The following is a 22,186-nucleotide window of genomic DNA, read 5'->3' as shown; positions in this document are numbered from 1 at the left end:
GGGGGAAAGGGGTGTGGGAGGTGCGGGAAGAGACTGGACAAAAATCGTGCACCTATGGATGAGGACAGTGGGTGGAAGTGAGGGCAGAGAGTGGGGTGGGAACTGGGAGGAGGGGAGTTATGGGGGGGAAAAAGAGGAACAAATGTAATTATCTGAACAATAAAGATTTAATTAAAAAAACAACCCCCCCACAAAAAAACCCCCAAAATACCTAATAAAAATATTGAGTCTCAAAAAAAAAACACCCAGAACAAAAAAACCAAAACAAAAAAAACCCCCACAAAAAACACGGAGCCACACTGGTGCAACTTCTCCAAACACAGATTTAAAAACAGAATTAAAAACCTGGCAGAACTGTGGTGAGCAAGGTCATTTCAAAACCCGAGGGACCTCCCATGCTTCCTCCTCCTGGGACCTGCTTGGTCAGTGCAGGTGGAAGCCCTGCTCCACTGGAGCCGACCACCAGGGCTTTTGGTGATGGGCGGGGAGGGTGGGGGACGTTTGCACATGGCGCTCCCTGCACCGGTAGCAATAGCTGCTGGAGAGAGGAGGCCAGCCCGGATGGAGAAGGCAGTGGTGAAGTGTGGCATCATACCCAGCCCCGCTTCCCGCTGGGCCCTAGCTGTGGTAGCAACTTTTCACCTGAGTTGGAATAAAAGTATTAAGGGCCAGAGAAAGTGGAATGCAGCAACAAAGGGCAAGGGGGGGCGGGCGGCTTGGGAGGGTGGATAGCTCCAGGCAGTATCTCTGCAGGTGAGGCCTCCCACCCCATGAAGGCCTCTAGGAACCCAGCGGCAGCGGTGGGGAACAAAACCGCTGGTGTCAGGAGCCCCTGGAGGAGGGAGACACACCGGGGAGAGATCAGCTCTGGCCCTGCCTCCCCGCGGTGCTGGGCGAGGCCGTTCTGTGTGGGCCCGGCTCCTGGTGCTCCGCACACCTCCACCTTTGTCACCCGCAGGTAGTGCACCTGGATGGGAAGGTGGGGATCAGAGAGTTCCAGCAACTTGCCGGGGGTCCCACGGCGAATGTATTTGGACTCAAGTCTGACGCAAGGATCTTGTTCCCACTCTGCATTCCTTCTATGAAGAACGTTGATTGTTGTCTCCCTTCGCCCCAGGTTTTACCTGGAGAGACTGTCTCCCAGAATGAGAAACACGTGGGCATTGCTTGCTTTACTGACACGTGCAGTTCGCGGCCCCACAGAACACTCCTGTGGCTGTTTGGAGCTGCAAAACAGCAGCTGCTGCTTTCTCTGCCCCAGGAGCTGGCCGGGTGATGTCCGGCCACGGAAAGTCCCTTCCTCAGATAGATCCTGCTTTTCCCCTGGCTCCCGCCCGTGCTAAAATAACCCAGCTAAGCCGCAGCCATCCGGCACCGGCAGGTGTTCCTCAGAGGTGTGAAGAGGCTGTTTCCCGTGCACCGTCCTGCCCCCTTGGCCGCCACATGGCAGTCCGGCTCCAGGTGATCTGCTCTCATTACTTCTGGGCCTGCTCTGCCAAGACCCGCCTGGCAGGGCTGTTTTTCTCCAATTACCCTCCCGTTGACCTCGGTGTTCAGAGCTGCCTTCCCTTCCCCTGTCAAGAGTGCAGTCCAGGAGCACAGGCGTTGTCCTACATAGGGGAAGGGCCATCGGCTCTAAACAACTCTGGTTGCCCTTGCTCCGCATTCCCACCCACCCCTCCGGTGCCCTTGAACCATGTACTGAGCCCTCCAACCACGAGATCAGCACTGTAGGGAGAATGTGCAACAAGTACCTTTAGGATTAATATCCTATATACTAAAAGGCTAATATGCAAATTGACCAACCAGTGAAACCGCCAGTCACTATGATGCGCACTGACCACCAGGAGGCAGATGCTCAATGCAGGAGCTGACCCCTGGTGGTCAGTGCGCTTCCATAGGGGGAGTGCCGCTCAGCCAGAAGCCAGGCTCACAGCTGGCAAATGCAGTGGCAGTGACAGGAGCCTCTCCTGCTTCCGTGGCAGCACTAAGGATGTCCTACTGATAGCTTAGGCCAGGGGTGGGCAAACTTTTTGACTCGAGGGCCACAATGGGTTCTTAAACTGGACTCAGAAGAAGGAGCTGCGGCTGTGCTTCCTGACGTTGCCATGTTAACACTGCTGCTGGTGAAGGAGCGGAGGGGAGAGCAAGAGAACCCTTCGCTCTTTCGGCTCCGCGGGCCGGATAGAACAGCCAAACGGGCCGGATCCGGCCCGCGGGCCGTAGTTTGCCCATGGCTGGCTTAGGTCCTAAGCCAGTGATGGTGAACCTATGACACGTGTGTCAGAGGTGACATGTGAACTCATTTTTTTGGTTGATTTTTCTTTGTTAAATGGCATTTAAATATATAAAGTAAGTATCAAAAATATAAGTCTTTGATTTACTATGGTTGCAAATATCAAAAAATTTCTATATGTGACACGGCACCAGAGTTAAGTTAGGGTTTTTCAAAATGCTGACATGCCGAGCTCAAAAGGTTCGCCATCACTGCCCTAAGCATCAGTCAGATATCCCCTGAGGGCTCCCTGACTGAGAGAGGGTGCAGGCCGGGCTGAGGGACCTCCCTGAGTGCACGAATTTCGTGCACCGAGCCTCTAGTTTACTAATATATGAGTGGGCTTGGTCTGGGTTTTTAGTTCTGCTGTAGAGAACAAAACTGACCACAGTGTATGAGTTTATAGCACAAGACAGACATCAGAAAATGATCAAGAATATAGGAGCACAATTTATCCATCTCTACAAGGCCTCTCCCATGTCCATGTCCATGGATGTATTTTCTCAAAAAGCTACCGAACAGGTAATGTGTCTTACAAAATACTCACCTCAGGCCACAGAGCTACTTGAACAGACTTTGTTCACATTTCCTTAGTGGGACCTTTTTTTTTTTTTTTGATTTGTAACCATTAGTGTATTAAAAGAAATGAATTAATTCAAATCAGCCATAGTTAAACAGATTCAAAATTTGTTTTAGATGTTAGATTAACGCAACCATTTAATGGGTGGCCTTCATATGGCCTACGCAAGCCAACAATATCTTTTTTTTACGAGTTTTTATTTTATAGAACACTTTCACCAGTATGTGTTAGCTCATGTGATCATACCACGATCATGTAAATGAGGCAAGGATTTTATCTCCAGGGTGGAATGCCAATAATTTTTAAGGAATAAAGAGTAACAGAAGACCAATTACAAATTTGGGGGCATTTTAGGAAACACACACACACACACACACACACACACACACACACATCACAACATTTCATTTAAAGCATCTTTGTGTTTTTAAAACCAGGGAACGTTTGCCATTCAAACTTCCATAATGTTTTTGAACATTATTAGATATTTCAGAGAAAGGACACTAGTTGTTTTTTTTTAAATTTTTTAAATGGCTGATCCTTTTCTCTAATGAATGATCAGGAAAGCAGAGGTGAGAGGTGACTTCACAGGCAGATATATATCCATGTGTGCACATCTGTGTGCGTAGTTTCTGATTACATCCCACTCAGGTAACAAGGAGCCTGGTCGAAGTAGGACTCTCAGGTGCAGAGCAGCCAGACAGTGGGGAGGGAAGTGGGATGCTGAGCTCTCAACACCTTACGGGGAGACAATGAGAATCAGGTGTGACCAAGGCCATCCTTAACGTCCTGTGCTCTTTGCAACTAGAGAGTTAGAGTAAAATGCATCGGCCTGAGAGTTGCTTCTAGAGAACTCCAGGGAGCATGTCTGCAGGCCCTGATCTACAGAAAGTGACAGCTCAGGGCTGGGTCAGTGTACAGGACCCCAGTGCAGTGTCCCTGGTGAAACACCCATTTCTTCCACAAAGGTGATGTGGGCGCAGAATTGCGCTGTTTGAACTGGAGGCACGAGGATGCCCTTTTGCTGTGGCTGGGTTTCTCCAGGAGCCCAAGTCCTTAAGGCGAGGCATGTTTGCTTGATGCTGATGTCACTCGCCTCAGCCCTGCCGGTCATTTCTCTTGCTCCTCCTGCTGCTAGAAAAGTTCTCTCATTTCCCTTCCACCTTGGAGCTGGTCTGTGGGGTAGCAGGGCCTTCCGGAGAAGGCGGAGCCTGAGTGTTGGGGTCAACACACAGCAGTGAGATGAAGACACCAGGAATAGGTAAGCACCCAAATTCTGGCCCCAGCGACCTGTTAGGAGGAGTGTGTGACAGGCCCAATCCAGAGTCTCTCTAGGGAGGTGAGGAACCTGGGGGAAACACACAGCAGTCCTTCTGAGGAGGTGCCCAGCTGGTGCTGATAAAACATCTGTCCACTCCTCTGCCAGACTCTGAGGAGCCAACATCAGCCCAGGGCCCTGGACACGGAGCTGGTGCTCTGAGATGGCTAGAGCAGCAGACGTTGCAGAAGTGCAAAGGGCGCCCACCTCAAGTTTCTGGTGGGCATGGAGGCAGCTGGAGGGAAGGGCGCAGCTTCGTTCAGCCATTGCTGGTGGGTTCCAGGTGAGGGTGGGAGGGGCCCCATGATAGCGAGTTGATTTGATGCAGTGGTTGTCCATGTCTAGTTCAGAGTTGCGACATAAGGGGACAGGGGCTTCTCGACGCTTCAGGGCTTGCCTCTGTCCATAGCCCTGGCTTCCCTGCTGCCTCCACCCTTGCAGGTTTGAATCTCCCCCGCTCCTCTCCTCTCTGTGTGAATATATTCAGAGTTGACTCCACAGGGGGGGAGTGGAGTATTTGGCAGTGGTTACTTTGCTGCAGGCCCTGCATTTTTCATGAAACAGCACCAAGATCGATCGCTCCCTCTCTCCTCTCTTAATGCTGGAGGCTCAGAAGACAGGGATCTGGTCCCTCCGAACCACATCCAGGTCATCATCCAAGGTTAACAAAACCTGAAAGGAGAGGGACGGAGAAATGAAATGAATGCACAGTTACAGCCGCAGTAAGTCGTTACTTTCTCTCTGAAACACATGCGGATTGAAACATGTGCCTTTACTCGTTTTCATGTCTTCCGCGGCCTTCTACAACGCCGTGCCCTGAACAGGCACTTATTTTAATGACATATCTCATTTATTAATTAATCAAGGTCTACCATGTGCTATTCTAGGTGCTGGAGATACAACTTGCAATGACAGAGGCAAAAAATCCCTCCCTCCTGGAGCTTACATTCAAGAGAGGTCTTCAGACATGAAGCAAATACATGAGTAAGACATATGTAGTATGTTAGACAGAAACATGTGCTAAGTATAGTATGTTAGATGGTAATATATACTAAGGATAAAAGTCTAACTATGACAAGAACATGGAAGTATGGGGTACGTGAGGTAAAAACATGTTGAGAGGTGGCTGAGGAAGTCATTACTTTGAAGGGACCATTTATGTCAAGACCTAAAGGAAATGAAGTCTTATTGCATAAAGTGTTACTACACATAAACTGTATCCTCCTCCTCCATTTGTAGGCCCCTCCACCATCACTCTCTCCACATCGAACCCTTCGCTCCATTTCTGTCTCTCTCTAATGAAAGTGACTCAAAAATAAAAGCCTTGAGATCAACCCCATGCACCACTCTGAGACCTGCAAAAAAAACCCAACAACAACAAAAAACAAAAAAAACAAAACAAACAAAAAAAAGCCTTATTAAGCAAGAGTGAGTATACAGAGTAAACTTCTGAAACTGGCCACAAGGGGGTAGCCCTGCTCCACTATTGAGGCAATAAGGCCAGCAGAGACTGCTTAAAGGGGGCAGTATTGGGAGTCCTGGAGACCGACTCCTGCTATTTGTCATGAACCTGTGCAGGTACCATGGGCTTTTAATTATGAAAGTCAAAATTAATGTGAAAGAATGCTGGGAGTTATCTTCCGAGGATGTTACAATATGCGTGGCTTCTGGGAAGGTGTTTGGGTTAAGAAATGAAGGCACTAAATGAAAGATTTGGAACTGATAGGTTAGAAGGCAACAGAGGCCTGGATGCTATCCTGAGCTACTCCAGGAATTTGTAAATGACTTATATTCACTGAAACTGAAAGGAGGAATGTGAAGATAGCATAAGGAGGAATAGCCTAATGCTATCAAAATTTTAGTGGATGCCAAAAGCAGTGCCTGGGGGATTCTGGGCATGTGAGTTCTGATAACCAAATGTTGTGAAGCTTAAGGGAAATCATTTTGTCACTCTGAGTCTTAAACTATTGAAGAATAAAGAAAAATAACTATCTAACCAGAAGATACAATGTAAAAAAATGAAACAATCTGGACATTAAATTACAATGCAGAATTGGAAAGGGAAATTAGAAAGAATAAAAAGAAAGAGGGTGTAAGAAAGAGGGAATGAGAAAAAAGACAGAGTACAAGATGTAAAGAGAGAACAAATTAACAAAAAGGTATCAACTCACCAAGAATGAGAAAAACAGGGCAGTGGCAGAGAGGAAGTGCCAGATGTCATGCTCATCAAAGAAATCCAGCAGGACACATTCCCGGTTCTTCTCCCGGGACTCAGCTGGGGTTCCCTGGAAGAAGGTGAGGCTGGATGTGGGCGAGCATTCCCACAGTTCAGCTGTTCAGAGGGCTGAGCTTCCAGAAAGCTACACAAATGCTACTAGAGGCCCGACTCAAAAAGTTAGCTTCCAAGAAAACATGTTCACACACAAAAAAACTTGCACATAAATGTTCAGAACAGCGTCATTCATAGGAACCCCAAAGTGGAAACAACCCAAATGTCCCATCAACTGATGAATGACTAGATAAAATGTAGTGTATCCATACAATGGAATATATTATGCAGCAATAAAAAGACATGAAGTACAGATACATGCTACATACACCATGGGTGAATCTAGGAAATGTTATGCTACATGAAGAAAGTCAGGTTCAAAAGCCACAGAGTATATGATTTCACTTCTAAGAAGTGTTCGGATTGGGCCAATCTATAGAGACAAAAGATAGTTTGGTGGCTGCCTAGGGCTCAGGAATTCAGGAGAAATGGGGAGTTTCTTTATGGAGTGATAAAATGTTCTAAAATCGATTGTGGTGATTGTGGAGATGGAGAGTGGAGACTCACACGTTCTGTGCTTCAGAAATATCACTAAATTCCTAGGCCTCCGCTTTCCAATCTATGAAATGGACTTATAGACCCCTGAACCTGGGTATTTGTTTATGGATGGTGCTTATGATGAGAAAGGGGGAGAAGATACACTAATCAAGGTTTTTTCTTTTTCTTTTTTCTTTTTTTTAATATATTTTATTGATTTTTTACAGAGAGGAAGGGAGAGAGATAGAGAGTTAGAAACATCGATGAGAGAGAAACATCGATCAGCTGCCTCCCGCACATCCCCCACTGGGGAAGTGCCCGCAACCCAGGTACATGCCCCCGACCGGAATCGAACCCGGGACCCTTCAGTCCGCAGGCTGACGCTCTATCCGCTGAGCCAAACCGGCTTTGGCACTAATCAAGGTTTTTGCACATGTTAAACACTCATTGGGAACAGGATCGTAACACAACACATAAAGAAGGTCAAACGTGCAGAGTCTGTAGGACTTACACATCTATGAGTGCTACCCTGAGAGTGATGACAAGGTGCCATTCATTGAGCATTTGTGTGTGGATATTGAGGTTTTTAGAGAAAGCTTTTGTTTGAGAGGATATCAAAAAGATAAACAGCAACTAGCACATAGAGAGAGGGAAGCAAGATGGTCAGAAGGCAGATGGAGAGGGGCCACACCTTGGAAAAGAAAACTTCTCTTACCTCCCAGCTGCTGAGATTCTGGAAGAAAAAATACAGGGCGGCGGCCCACACCACCGCGGTGGCCACGATGCAGAAGAGCGGGATGGGGAGGACCTTCTCGGAGCTGCGGAGCTGCGGGCGAGAGGCAGAGGCTGCGGGGCTGCCTGCACCGCCAGCCGCGGGCCCAGGCGCTGCGGCTCCCAGCCGCCTCGCTTACCTTCATGATGATGTAGAAGGCCAGGTAGAGCAGCAGGTTGCCGATGAAGATGCCCAGCATGTAGGAGGCAAAGTCCCTGGGCCGGTAGATCAGTCCAAAGAGGGCGCTGAGCACACGGGGAGGAATTATTTTGCAGCCACGAAGGTGGATTTGTGACATTATTGACTTTTTTCACTTCCCCACTCCCATTTTTGCAAGGAGGGGAATTAAAAAAACCTCTTTAACATATTATAAGTAACTTTTAACGGCTTGCATTTTCTTCAGCACGTTCATTTTTAACGATCGATCATAACTTTCCCATAAGTGGATGCACCATAAAGAATCGCCTTTCCTCTCTGGTTGCAACGAAGGGTTTTCCCTTCGCCCTTCAGTTTCTCACTATTATAAAGAACAACACAATGAATGGATGAACGAACACATCCAGACACACTGTGCTTGCTTTTGCACTGAAGATTACTTCATTAGACTAGATTGCAGTACTAGAAGTAGAATTATCCCAATAATTGGCTTGAAACACATGACCAACTTTGGATAGCTGTCTATGGTTTTAAAATTAATACTAAAATTTATTACCCCATCTTACAGTCACCAGGTCTGCCCTAAAAGGGCGGCCCCAAACAGCCCCGCAGGTGACCACTGCCAAGAATCGTCCATCTCGACTCACCCCCATGTAAAGCAGGGGCCCTGCACAGTCATAAGCCTTATCCTGAGGGCATCCCTTGGTGACAGCACTGTGGGGAGATTCTTCCAGAAGCTTATGGTGCCCCAATAAGATTCAAATTATCCTGAAGAGATTCTGGCTTCCCTGAAGGTATACCTCTTTCATTCCTCTTATGTCTTAAAGGGCAACAGAAGTAGAGAGTTATCGTTCTATCAAAGGTCATTGACCCAGAGGTGCCCATCAGCGAAGAACCACTAGTAAAAGCAGCTAAACTTACTTATCTTTGAGGGATTAATAAATTATCTCACTCATTCTTATATTTTTTAAATCTTCACCTGAGGATATGTTTCCATTGATTTTTAGAGAGAGTGGGAGAGAGAGGAAAAGACAGAGAGAAACATTTATGTGAGAGAAACACATAGATTGGTTGCCTCCTGCATGTGCCTTGACGAGGGCCCGGGCCAGGGAGGAGCCTGCAGCCGAGGTACATGCCCTTGACTGGAATTGAACCCAGGACTCTTTGGTCTACAGGCTGACGCTCTATCCACTGAGCCAAACTGGCTAGGGCTGAGAATATGTTTTTATTGGAGAGAGAGAGAGAGAGAGAGAGAGAGAGAGAGAGAGAGAGAAATGAAAGAGAAAGAAAGAGAAAGAGAGAAAGAGAGAGAGAAACATCAACTGGTTGCCTCCTTCCTGCGAGCCCTGACAAGCCTTTCTGGTGTACAGGATGATAGTCCAAACCACCTGGGCCACCCGGCCAGACTCATTCACATTTTTTAGTTGAAAATAGGTTGCATAAAATAGATACAGCTAGCAAAAATATACTTCTATTGTACTGTTCTATTTTGAGGCCATTTGCAGGAAAAAGGGCCAATAACGAGAGAAAGAAGAGGAAGAATGATGTAGGTGGAGTAGGAAGAATGAGACCTAGGGGGAGAAACAATAACTAGGAAAGAGACTTTTACACACATGCAGGTGTGCACACACACACACACACACACACACACACACACACACACACTAAGACAAATGGCTGGGTAGCCTTTATGGAAAGTTCTTCAAAAATATTTAAAGCTACATTGCACTTTTGCAACTACAGACATAATATCTATCTATCTATCTATCTATCTATCTATCTATCTATCTATCTATCTAATCTATCCACTAATTCGATGTTTGTCTTGTTGAGCAAATGAACTCAATGCTTTGAACTCAACGCTTTAAGGGGGGCTACTATTGGTACACAAGAGCTTCTCAGTGCATTCTTCGCAGGAGAAAAATGCCTTTCTCTCAAGTCTCTAGGGCAAGCTCAATCTTATGGTCTCCTTAATTTCAGATTTGTTTATAAAAATGACAACCAAGGAAAGCTAAACCGAAGTGTTAGAGGCATTAATACAGAGGAAAAAAGGTGTCTTCCTAAGATTACTTACAAGGACCAGTTAATCAGATTCCCCACGACGAGCAACACCATTCTGTCCTGAAAAGGAGGAGAAAAAACACGGAAACCCCCTCAGCCTCAGCCCCCTCAATTTTTAGTGCCCACAGGTCCTGACAAGTGGTAGTGGGCTAAGGGACCCCACATTCCTTTTTGTAAAAGTCCTCTGATTGTAAACCATTAGCAGGTGCTAAGGGACCACAGACTAGTGATGCTATTTGGCAGGGCACACGGGGTTCCCCGAGCACCTTCCAAGGCGGGGGCCGTGGCTCAGAGGGCGTGTGTAGCTTTCCCAAGGTCACTGCCAGTGAGCAGAGACATCGCTGTGACCAGGGCCCTGATTCCTGTGCTCATTGTAGAAAGATATAATATACCGAAAACTAGAATGGAGAATTTAAAGAAGTTGTGTTTCAACCACTAAGCAAGATCCACAATTTTGAAAAAATATCCTTGCTCATTGTACAAAAAAACAATGCATAAAAATCAAACACATGTATAATGGGGGCAGTGTAAGTTCCTAAGGAAAGTTGCTGGAGTGGCCATAGGTCCCAGTTTGCTTGAGAGGGTCTGGCCTGTGTCTGCCGACCTGGTGCGGTGTTGATAGCGCCCCTTTCACTTACTCAAGGGAAATCATCTTACTTCCTCGGAGGGTTATTTACAGGGACGCCCCACAGCAGTGATCACTGCTTAATAGTTCTGTACACACCCGCATATATATTTCTTCTTTCTGTACTAGCAATCTTTCATGTACAAATGCGGGACCATCCCAGCTTGTTTCTTACGAACAAGAAGAATAAACAGCAGGCTTCTTGCCCCTGATGGACCTCAGCCACCTGGACCATCTGGCCCTCTGGATTGGGAAGGCTGAGTGGCTGCCCTGAGCCTGCCCCTCCTGCTGTTCCCCTACTCTCTGGGAGAAAGCCAAGGGGTGCAGGAGCATACACATACCATGTACAGAGGCCGGCTGCACTGATGGATGAAGTCCGTGTAGAGCACCATAGCAGCCCTCCGGAAAATCCCCAGATCTGCCGGGGACACAATGGTGTGGTAAGAGGCTTGGTCAGAGATAATACAAAACACTCCCACAGGGCCCGAGCTTTTGGGGTCAGGACGATGTCGTCTTCACCTCATAAATATGGTTCTTTGCAGCTAATAGGTGCACAATCCATGTTGCTTTAAAAATGGCACCCTCACCTCCCCACCTGTGCCCTCATGGAGGGTGAGCCACACCCCTGGGTGATACTGCAGGAGGGCAAGCAAGATGGATACGCGTAACCGTCAATCACAAGGAATTTGGGTGGCCGGCCAACTCCTTTAGGGTCTCTTCCAGCTAAGTTTCCCTTCGTTTACAGCAGTGGTTCTCAACCTTCTGGCCCTTTAAACACAGTTCCTCATGTTGTGACACAACCATAAAATTATTTTCGTTGCTACTTCATAACTGTAATGTTGCTACTGTTATGAATCGTAATGTAAATATCTGATATGCAGGATGGTCTTAGGCGAACCGCTGTGAAATTGTCGTTTGACCGCCAAAGGGGTCGCGACCCACAGGTTGAGAACCACTGGTTTACAGTTTCCTCCAGTGGTGTTTCTTTTTTAGCAGAGAGGTTGCGGGGCCCACCTTAAAAACACCTGCTCTCTCCAGAGGATGGGGAAGCTTAGCTTGTAAAAGTTCTAATCTGTATTTCTCAAAGAGGATATGAGTCAGTAAGCATTGAACCAAGGGATACTGGGTTTTACTGGGCATGTTCAGAAAGCCCAAACCTGTCCTGGAACAATAATCAGAGGAATGTAGTGAAGATGCGGAGAAAAAGACAGGAAAGATTTTTTTTAAAATGCAATCCTCCAGAAGGAAACTGTGAGGGTGCGTGCTATAGCTGCTACGGGAACAGAGACGGGATCCCAGACGGGCTGTCTTCCTCTGAGCTGTCCACACTGTAGACACCACATGCAAGCTGGGCAAGCATCCCGTGCGGGTGGATCCCGCTCTCTTGTGAATGCTACCCTTGGGGTCAATGCAGCCAGCCTTCACTATACTCTTAGCCACACAGAGGGAAGGGGGCCCGGGGCATGCCCATGCGATAGCCCAGAGCCGTGCGCAGGCTGGGTGGGAGTGATCCTGGCCTCTGAGCCTCTCTCTGGCTCCCCACCCACCACCCTGTCCAACCTGGAGGGAGGTGTTCTGGGGGTTGGCAGGAAACCTGGGGGGTCACGTTGTCAAGGAAACAATCTAGAACCCTGCGAAGGGCTGCTGGACATTACCTGTGTCAGACACCTCTGAGTCAGTGGAAAGCAGAGAAGACATGGGAAAGAGAAAGATCTGTAAGAAGGTAGCCAAACAGGTAAACTACTGGTTATTTTCTTTTTCTCTCTAAATGGATGACTTGAAAGTTATTTTCTGATTAGAAAAGTAATGTTGGCTCATCATAAAGCACAGAATTTGTCTGCCTGTTTCAGACATTCAGAAATGTACTGTTTCTCTGGGAGGGAATCAGATTTCTCTCTGTGTCTCCTTTTGTGTCCCGCTTCCAGTTTATAACCCACCCTGATCATGAGCACTCCCTGGGGTCCTTTTCTGGGGTCCTGGCAGCACGATAGAGACCTGGGCAAGCAGTTGTGTGGTTCTCTGTTCCACGTATGCAATGCTCTGCCTCACTCCTGTTGTCTTTCCTGTGTCCATGCTTATTTTCACGTATGGCCCCCAGGGCCACAGAGAAAGGAGCTTGTGACTTGAGAAAGCAAAGGTAGCTTATGAAATGGGCAAAGAGGTGCCTCTGTCCACTAGCTCAACTTTCTGCCTTTGGACTAAATCTAAAAGCAGTCGTCGTCACAATGAAATAGAGTTTTCCTTTTGACTCTGGTAAGTCTATCACCACTTGGGGGAAGACTCTGGGTGAGGAAATTGCAGATATTCCATTAAGCTGCACACTGGCTCTCTCTGTCTGCCCTTGCAGACCTGCTTTCCACGCCCGGCCCTGCCCTGCGCCGCCTGGAGGCTGACTGGACATCGGTGGGTTTCCTGGCCCTGCGTGGATTTGGACAATGGGAGACCCCGGCAGGAGACTGGAGGAACAGAGGAAGGAGAGCGACCTCAGGGTGTTTACCTTCCTGGCGCCCTCCCTGTGTCTGTCAACCAAAGGTCACCGCTCTTTTCAGAGTGGCTGCCCCCTCATCATGCTCTCTCTGCACGTCGCGGTAACCGTGTCCTGCCTGTCCGTTGGGGCTCATGGAGAGGCAAAGCTTCTCAGCTGCCAGCCCAGGGTGCCCTGCTAGCCCTCCCATTCTTCTCTACCCGCCCTTGTCCTTTGCATAGTCCCTCTGTGAGCAAATCCTACTCAATCTGTGTGTGACAGCTTTTTTCTGTGGAGACCCTGGCAGGTATATGTTACCTGGCCATAATGCATTAACTTTCTTCTTTTTATAAAGATAACTAATTCAGCATTGCAAAACTTATGGCGTATAAGTGGTATAAATGTGGTATAAATATATTCAAAACTCCTCCATGTGTTAATGGTCATCATTACACATGAGTAGGTGCCGCTTATTCGTGGCTTTGCTTTCCGCAGTTTCAGGTACCTGCAGTCAACCGGGGTCTGAAAATAATATTTTTTAAAATTTGTATTTTTTTTTTAAAGAGAGAGAGAGAGAGAGAGAGAGAGAGAGAGAGAGAGAGAGAGAGAGAGAGAGATCAGTTTGTGTTCCACTTATTCATGTATCCAGTGGTTGCTTCTCTACGTGCCCTGCCTGGGGATCGAACCTGAAAGCTTGGCGTATCAGGACGATGCTCTAACCAACAAAGCTACCTGGCTGGGCTGGGATCTGAAAATATTAAATTTAAAATTCCAGAAGCAAACAGTCCATAAGTTTTAAATTGCGCACTGCTCCGAACAGCGTGGTGAAGTCTGTGAGTCCCAGGAATTTGCTTGGATGTGACTCCACATCTGCACGCTGTACACCCACCGCCTGCCAGTCACTCAGTGGCGTCTTGGTCATCGGATGGGCTGTCCGGGTGTTTTGGTGCTTGTGTTCAAGTCGCCCTTATTTTACTTCATAATGTCCCCAAAGCGCAAAATATTGACGCTGCAATTGGGACATGCCAAAGAGAAGCCGCAAAACGCTTTCTTGACGTGGAAAGGTGAGCACAATAAGATACTTTGAGAGAGAGACCACATTCACAAAACCTTTGTTACAGTAATTGTTACAAGTGTTCTATTTTCTTATTAGTCATTATTGTTGACTTCTTATCATGCCTAACTTAGAAGTTAAACTTTATCATAGTTACGCATGCATAGGGAAAAAACATAGTATTTATAGGGTTTGGTATTATCCACAGTTGCAAGCATCCACTGGGGGACCTGGAACATATTCCCCATGAATGAGGGGTGTGGGGGACTACTGTATCTGCACTACCTTTATTTTTCCAATTCTGAGAGAACCCAGAAGCTTCAGCTTATTTTCCGTTTGCAAGTTGACTCCGTATGACTTAACTCACCTTTGAGTCTGGGGGATGGGAAGTGACCAGTGCACCAAACCAAATGCTCTACACAACCAGCTAAAGATGCTTCCCTGGGGAGCTGGAGGCATGGGCATGCCAGTGCCAAGGGAAAACCTACCGGCCATGCCAAAAGGGAAGCCTAAACTGCCAAAATAAGACAATGCTTTATTAGGTCTACTCCTCATAAACTAGCCACTTGCTTATGTAGAATCACTCGGACCTGGGCAAGAGGGGTCTTGTATTTCGGAGGCCCTCATGCCTCACTGAGTGAGGAGTCTGCAGGGCAAGGGTTACTCCTTCCCCTCCAAGACCACAGTCTGAATTCCTGGACCCTAGGATTCCCTGCCCAGAAGGCTTTGACCCTGATCTCAGAGTCTGCATAGCCCCGTTCCCGGGTCTATCTTCTTGGGGGTGGGGCAGATGGCACCATTGGAGCATGTACTTCCAGGGGCAAGGAGTGGCCATTTGGATGTAGAACAAGGGTGTCCACATGCATACCTATGAGACCCCTTAAGATGTAGGACAGAGACAGAGGTGGGAAGAAAAGAGGGAGGGGCTGGGGACCAGCTCTACAGGAGAGCTATGTTCTGAGGAACCGTGAATTCTAAATTAGAACCTGGACCATCTAGGTCAGGGGTCCTCAAACTACGGCCTGCAGGCCACATGCAAATACAAATATTGTATTTGTTCCCGTTTTGTTTTTTTACTTCAAAATAAGATATGTGCAGCGTGCATAGGAATTTGTTCGTAGTATTTTTTTAACTATAGTCCGGCCCTCCAACGGTCTGAGGGACAGTGAACTGGCCCCCTGTTTAAAAAGTTTGAGGACCCCTGACATAGACCAAAGAATATTTGTCTGACTTCATGGACCTCAAAATGGCAGGTGAAATTTAAATGCTCCAAGATGACTTGAACCTGCTCCCACGTGTGATGACTGACCAACAGCAGGCCAGAGCTGATATCTGTGGGTAACACTTATCCATGCATGTTCAGAAAGTGGTTTTTAATCTCTGAAGTCAGTCTTCTCAGGGGTAGTTTTACAGGTGCCAATGTTCAATGTTCACAAGGTCAAAGGGAGTCCAGGAGGTATCCTGCAGCTAACATTGGCAAGTTGGTCTCAAATTTCCAGTCCCAGAACTTGAAAAGAATATATAATTCATTCTTGATAACCATTTATCATGGTTAAAGAAATGGCCCTTTTAAATGCCACAAAACAAACAAACAAAAAAACACCCCCAGGTAGAATCAGTGGTATGGCAATCATGTTGTTCTGCAAATGCACTTCCAAAGTTTGGTGGATTGCAAAGCTTTTGGGGATGCCTCAGCTCTCAGGTGTGGTGAGCGTAGTTTCTCAGGTGACTAGTCTTAGTGATAGTAGTTTACTGCAACCCAGTGAAGGAGAGGAGGTTTTGGAGAGAATGTATGCTATGAAACACAACACAGAATTCAGAGCATGTATTCACGATGGCTGGATCAGTGAGAACAGTGTTTTCTCAGTGTGCTTAGTATTACGTAAAAGGCGACTCACCTATCTTGAAACGACCCATGTAGTAGATCTGGGTGCTGAGGGCCAGAGAGGCCAGTATATGGATAGCAGAGAAGATGACCCAGAACCAGACGTCATTTTTTCCAAACACCTAGAAGAAAAGATGGAAGTTGCCTTCACCTGCGGTTTTCCCCAGAGAACTTCTAAGATCAGCTCCCTCTCAAATTGGCATAAGGAGTCAAAAACCAAGCTGTGCGTGACTTTGTCCCCCTCGCCTCCCCCTCACATTCCACCTCATCCCCTTCACTGACCTCACAGGGGTCTTACTACACCCAGGGCAGGAAACAGAATGGCTACCTGGCCAAATAAAAATGGAAAAGGGAGAAGCAGCTGAACAGCAGTGGTGAAGGGGTGAGAGGTTTAAAGTTGAGGACTACTGCTCTTCAAATAGCTGCAGACAGGTAACACTTGTCCATGCATGTTTAGAAAGTGGTTTCTAATCTCTGAAGTCAGTCTCTCCAGTCTTGTACATCCCTACTTCAGTCTCACGTGAGTGAAGTCCCAGCTTTAGCTTAAAACTCTTCAGGGGTAGTTTTATAGGTGCCAATCACATTATAAAAAATAACTAGCCGCATAAGCAAATAAAATGCCATGAATGGATCAACGATGAGAGTGTCATGAACCAAGGATTATGATTAATTCAATTCCGTTCACCTGAGCTCCCCAAAACAAACAAACAACAAAAAACCTTCCAAGAAGGTTCGTTCTGAAAGGGAGGCTGAAGTCATGGGGAGGGACGCACCACTCCAAGCACCGTGAGTGTGATGACCAAGGCGAAGGAGGCGTAGGCAGCGTAGGCGCTGGCGTTGATGTCTGGGTGGCGGGTCTGGTAGAGCTTCAACATGCAGAGGCCAGCGATCATGTACATGAAGGAGGTGTCTGCAGGTGCAGAGGAGGAGCCGAGACCATCAGGATCCAGTAGGCAACAGACAGATTTCTCTTCAGCCTCGGAAAACCCCCTCCCTTCAGGCCTTGGGGTATCCACTGCCCTTAGACTGTGTGGAGACCTCCAATATGCCTGCCTTGCAGGCATGCTCTCTAGGCAACCCCTACATACTCCACTTCTGAATCCCTCCAAAGAAAGCTGTTCCTAGTTCACAGAAGAAACTTACCTGATATGACAAATAATTGACTATTCCCACTCGCAGGGGTGTTTGTGTTTAAACGCTGGTGTTCGACAACAATAACAGAAAAAGCCCTCGTGGTGACAATTAAGGCAGTGTGACAAGAAAATGAATCTTAGGTGAGCGTAGGAGGCCCTTCTCAGCATCCTGAAACGTAACCACACTGATGGCTGCTCCTGCATAGCTTTATAGGCTAGGGATTTCCCATCAGCTATAAATTAAATGTGGCTTAGCTGCATGAGAGTTATGGAAATGCAAGTGAAAACAACAATGCAATATTCCATGTTACTAAACAATCTAATAAGAATCTAAATACCTGACAATAACACACGCCAGTGATGATGTGGGAAATGAGAACTCTCCCACAGCTAGCAGGAGTAGGAATTAATGCTCTGGAGAGAAACCTGTCAGCTTTTGGTAAAATGAAAGATGCCCATCTTCCATTGCAGGTGACCCCTAAATTCTACTTTTAGGTACCCCGGAGAACTTCTTTCACATATACACAGAGCTGAACATAAGGATGTTCACTGCAGCACTATCTGTAACAGCAAAATGTTGGTAACATCTGAAGGTTGTTCAATAGAGGAATTGATAAATGTGGTATATTTTTAGTACAGAATAAGACAATTCTTAAAAAAAAATGAATGAATGAGCTGTCCTTGATTCAATATTGATAAATCTTGAAAACATATTATTGGATGAAAAAAGAAGGTTACAGAACAGAGTGTAGTAAATTAATATCAATTTACTATAAATGTAGTAAGACTATAAAAACAAACTGGAAGAATAAATACCAAATTAATCATGGTTGTTGCCTCTAGGGAAAGAAAGAGGGGAATAAATTTGGAAAGTAGTTCAAGAAGTTTACACAATATTTTATTTCTTAAAAAGTAGATTTAAGTCAAATGTTTTTAAATATTGGCATTTGTTTATTCTGAGTGGTGAATGATATTGTTCTCTATAGTTTTCCCTCTTAAAAATGTTTTCTAATTTTAAAAAATTAAAATGTGACAGAGTGTCCTGGCCAGTTGCTCAGTGGTTAGAGCTTTGGACCTTGGACTGAAGGATCTGGGTTGGATTCCTGGTCAAGGGCATGTACCTGTGTTGCAGGCCCGATCCTGGCCCGAGTTGGGGGCATGTGCAGGAGGCAACCAATTAATGTGTCTCTCTCACATCAATGTTTCTCTTCCTTTCTCTCTCCCCCTTCCCTTCCACTCCCTCTAAAAATCATTGGAAAGGATATCCTTGGGTGAGGATTAAGCAAAAATAAATAAATAAAATAAAATAAGACAGAGAATTTCTGAGGTGTTCTAAGTTAATAGCCAGAGGCTAGAGCACAAACATAAAAATGACTGTTTAAAAACCTTTCTTCTTGAGTACAGAGGACATTGTTAATTGCCTACCACCAGCATCAGCTCTTCCCTCCTGCTCCCTGACAGCAGCTCAGTGCTAACTCAGACTTCTTAGCCCTGCTTTCAATTCAGAAATGCATACCTGTCAAGCCAATTTGCTTTAAGAAGGCTAACCTCACCCCTGGTTCCAGGGATAGGTCCCATTGATCTAAAGGTAATCTCACCTTCTTTGCCACTGTGATTAGTGTAGCAACCCAAGTCTGAGCTAACTAGCACATAGGGAATGAGTCTGGAATGGGCTCATGACTATGATTCTGGAATAGGCTCAATGAACTATTGAGCTGTGGGGGAATGTTATCTGGGGGACTTTTAGAAAAGAAGTTTCCATGCTCTTAAACGAAGGCTCCTGAAGCTGTGTCCTCCAAACATCGTGGGGTGGAGACAGGAAGCCAGAATCAGCTATAACTATATTTGCCATCCTAAGTTCCCTGACAGCCTGAGAATAAAAGCAACAGGTGAGAAGTGGAACCAGAGCTACTAGCCCTTTCCGCCTCTGGAGTTTCAGGTGGTGAGCTGAGCTGATAAATGTCCTTATTATTTCATTCAATTTTAATTGGTTTTTCTATTACATCCATCCCAAAGCAATCTAACTGCTAAATTAGGCCAAGTTATACTGAGGACCTTTCTAGACACTAGTTGGTGAGTTCTACCTGCTGACTTGCTGCCTAAGATTAGCCCACGGCTCACCTGCAGATATGGCCATGAGATCAACATTCAGTCTTAGGAGTTGTCTAGTCTAAAACGTGATCAGAGAGAAAATGTGTGGAAACCATGCCCTGTAGTGAGGTGTCCTGGGGCTTTAGTTCATGTTAAATGGTGTTTAATTCTTGCAGGTATGACCTTGGCATTTTGGGGAGGGTCCCAGGATAAGGATCCTATAACTCAAATCCGTGTAGTTGATGTAAATTCTAATTACCAAATTGGAAGTTGGAGTAATTAGGGCAGATGTGGTAACAGGCACTGAGCACTCCTTCCATCATCAATGCGATGCCCATAGCATAGAAGAGACCGAAGTGTTTGGGAATCCCATACTCCTGGAAAAGGAGAAAGCGTGGTCAACAGAAAGATACCAGTGAGTGACAGAGCCACAGAATCTGGAGCCCAAGCCTGGCCTCAAGCATCGTAAACCATCATCACCACCCATAAGATGTTCTTCCCCTTTGTAGATCTGGTTTGGAATCATAGCCCTTGTAGCTCCCACTTGTGATTCACCCGCCCTCTGCTCACCTTGGCAAAGATGTCCTTGGCATCCAGGGCTCTTCGGTGGAGAATGTCCCTGCGCAAGACTATCAGCAGGAAGAGGAAGCCCAGGAGCACGTGCCCCAGGTTACTGAGAATGTTATTGAAGGCACTGAAGGGACGAGAGAAACCATGGGGGAGTCAGGCAGTCAGAGAGATTTAGAGAATGAATGCACGAATTAGCGAGGGAACGCAGCATTCGTGTTTTCCACCACTAACCTTTTCATAAGGTTCCAGGACTGAAAAAAAAAAAAAAAAAAAAGATTCCAGGACTGGAAAATCATCAGAGATCATCTTTAACCGTTCATTTTAGGATGCCAGGCCTGTAAAATGTAGCTGCTTCCTCTCAGGAGTGCCCACTATGCTTCCCTATTTTTTTAAATATATTTTTATTGATTTCAGAAAGGGAGAGGGAAAGAGACAGAAACATCATCGATGAGAGAGAATCATGAATTGGCTGCTTCCTGCACGCTCCCTTGGTGGGGATCGGGCCTGTGACCCAGGCATGTACCCTTGACCGAAATCGAACCTGGGACCCTTTGGTCTGCAAGCCAATGCTCTATCCACTGAGCCAAACCCGGCCAGGACTATGCTTCCCTATTATGCTCTCAATCCTCTCTGGTCCCATGGGCACTGGCATGGAATGAATCCTGGGAAAGAGAGATGCTCCAAAGATGGGCAGTTTGGGCAAGTGTTTCAGCTACAGTGTGAGAGGGAATTCTCATAGATGGATCCGTGTTGTGTCAACACTTAGCTCTGAAGGTATGAATATCAGGATTTAAGCTGGTCACAACCAGTGGCTTTAATTCAGAAAACTTGTTCTAGAACAAGAAGCCAGGCTCCCAACTCCCAGGCTAAGGCTCTTTCCACTTCTGGAGGTTGCAGCATGGTCTTAGGGCAGCCGTGGGCAAACTATGGCCCGCAGGCCGAATCCGGCCCGTTTGAAATGAATAAAACTAAAAAAAAAAAAAAAAGCCGAAACCGGTTTGGCTCAGTGGATGGAGCGTTGGCCTGCGGACTGAAGGGTCCCAGGTTCGATTCCGGTCAAGGGCATGTACCTGGGTTGCGGGCATATCCCCAGTAGGAGATGTGCAGGAGGCAGCTGATCGATGTTTCTCTCTCATCGATGTTTCTGGCTCTCTATCTCTCTCCCTTCCTCTCTGTAAAAAATCAATAAAATATATTAAAAAAAAAAAAAAAAGACCATACCCTTTTATGTAATGATGTTTACTTTGAATTTATATTAGTTCACACAAACACTCCATCCATGCTTTTGTTCCAGCCCTCCGGTCCAGTTTAAGAACCCATTGTGGCCCTCGAGTCAAAAAGTTTGCCCACCTCTGTCTTAGGGGCAGCAAGTGTGGTTCAAGTTCCTACATCACTGACAGCTGAGGGACCTTCAGCAAGTCCTTACCTTTCTAAGCCCTAGCACAGGGATGGCAAACCTTTTGAGCTCGGCGTGTCAGCATTTTGAAAAACCCTAACTTAACTCTGGTGCCGTGTCACATATAGAAATTTTTTGATATTTGCAACCATAGTAAAACAAAGACATATTTTTGATATTTATTTTATATATTTAAATGCCATTTAACAAAGAAAAATCAACCAAGAAAATGAGTTCTCGTGTCACCTCTGACACACGTGTCATAGGTTCGCCATCACTGCCCTCGCATCTTCATCTAAAAAGGAGGATGGTGACAGTAACACTGTCTTCCTCATGAGGTTGTTTAATGGATTGAATGTACTAGCAGCTCATGCCCATGGAAAAGTGTCATCACAACTAGGGACCTGATGTTTTCAAAAACATCCCTGCCCTCACCTCAGCAGATTATTTTTAGGAACATTTCCTGACGCCTCATACAGGAATGCGAGAAGCATGTCTGGTCTCAACTTCTTGATTTAAATGCCTCTTTATCCATGACTGGGGTAGTTTTCCACAGGTGTTTTTGGTATTTTTTAAAAACTGAAATCACAGCATTACATAGAAAGGCATTTCTAAAAGCCTTTAGAAATGGCAACCGGTGGAGTGGGCTTACCTCAGGACACCCAAAGGGTGAGCACAGAGGAAGTTGTAGTAACAGATGTCCTGGTTTCCAGTGACATTTACCACCTGCAAAATCAAGAGCGAGAAGCAGAGATGCAGTTTTTCTTGGTCCCCTGAGCCAAGCCTGAAATCACAAAGAGCAGCACTGCTCACAGTGATAGACTGTCTGTGACTCAGTGCAACCAGCACTCCTTCTCATCAGGCTGGGTCATTATCTGCCACCTCCCCTCAGCACAGGCACATTTCCTTTAGATGCTACCATCTTGCTTTGAATTGAAATATTCTGTTTTCCTCATTACACGGCCTCAAGGTGGAATTCAACTGAGTTTGTTCCCTTTGT

At 46.3% G+C, this 22,186-nt stretch overlaps 1 protein-coding gene across 2 annotated transcripts in view; it reads right to left on the bottom strand.

Annotated features, from left to right (window-relative positions):
• Nucleotides 1–4,719: 4,719 nt before the first annotated feature.
• SIDT1 (SID1 transmembrane family member 1) overlaps nt 4,720–22,186 on the bottom strand; it is a 94,713-nt gene continuing 77,246 nt past the window's right edge. Inside the window, exons 15-26 of one of the 2 annotated variants that reach the window (XM_036352302.1) lie at nt 21,839–21,912; nt 19,791–19,914; nt 19,480–19,597; nt 16,770–16,906; nt 16,010–16,118; nt 12,249–12,263; nt 10,935–11,011; nt 9,982–10,028; nt 7,891–7,996; nt 7,695–7,805; nt 6,345–6,458; nt 4,720–4,845 (exon numbers count right to left, since the gene is read on the bottom strand). In XM_036352302.1, the coding sequence (XP_036208195.1) occupies nt 4,783–4,845; nt 6,345–6,458; nt 7,695–7,805; nt 7,891–7,996; nt 9,982–10,028; nt 10,935–11,011; nt 12,249–12,263; nt 16,010–16,118; nt 16,770–16,906; nt 19,480–19,597; nt 19,791–19,914; nt 21,839–21,912 (1,095 nt within the window). In that variant the 3' untranslated portion in view covers nt 4,720–4,782. The remainder of the gene's footprint in view (nt 4,846–6,344; nt 6,459–7,694; nt 7,806–7,890; nt 7,997–9,981; nt 10,029–10,934; nt 11,012–12,248; nt 12,264–16,009; nt 16,119–16,769; nt 16,907–19,479; nt 19,598–19,790; nt 19,915–21,838; nt 21,913–22,186) is intronic. The other variant, XM_036352303.1, reaches the window with a different exon arrangement.

This window comes from Myotis myotis, unplaced genomic scaffold, assembly GCF_014108235.1.
Source record: "Myotis myotis isolate mMyoMyo1 unplaced genomic scaffold, mMyoMyo1.p scaffold_m19_p_2, whole genome shotgun sequence".
Classification (NCBI taxonomy): Eukaryota; Metazoa; Chordata; class Mammalia; order Chiroptera; family Vespertilionidae; genus Myotis; species Myotis myotis.
The sequence above is the reverse complement of the archived record's forward strand: the minus strand, read 5'-3'. Positions and strand labels throughout refer to the sequence as shown.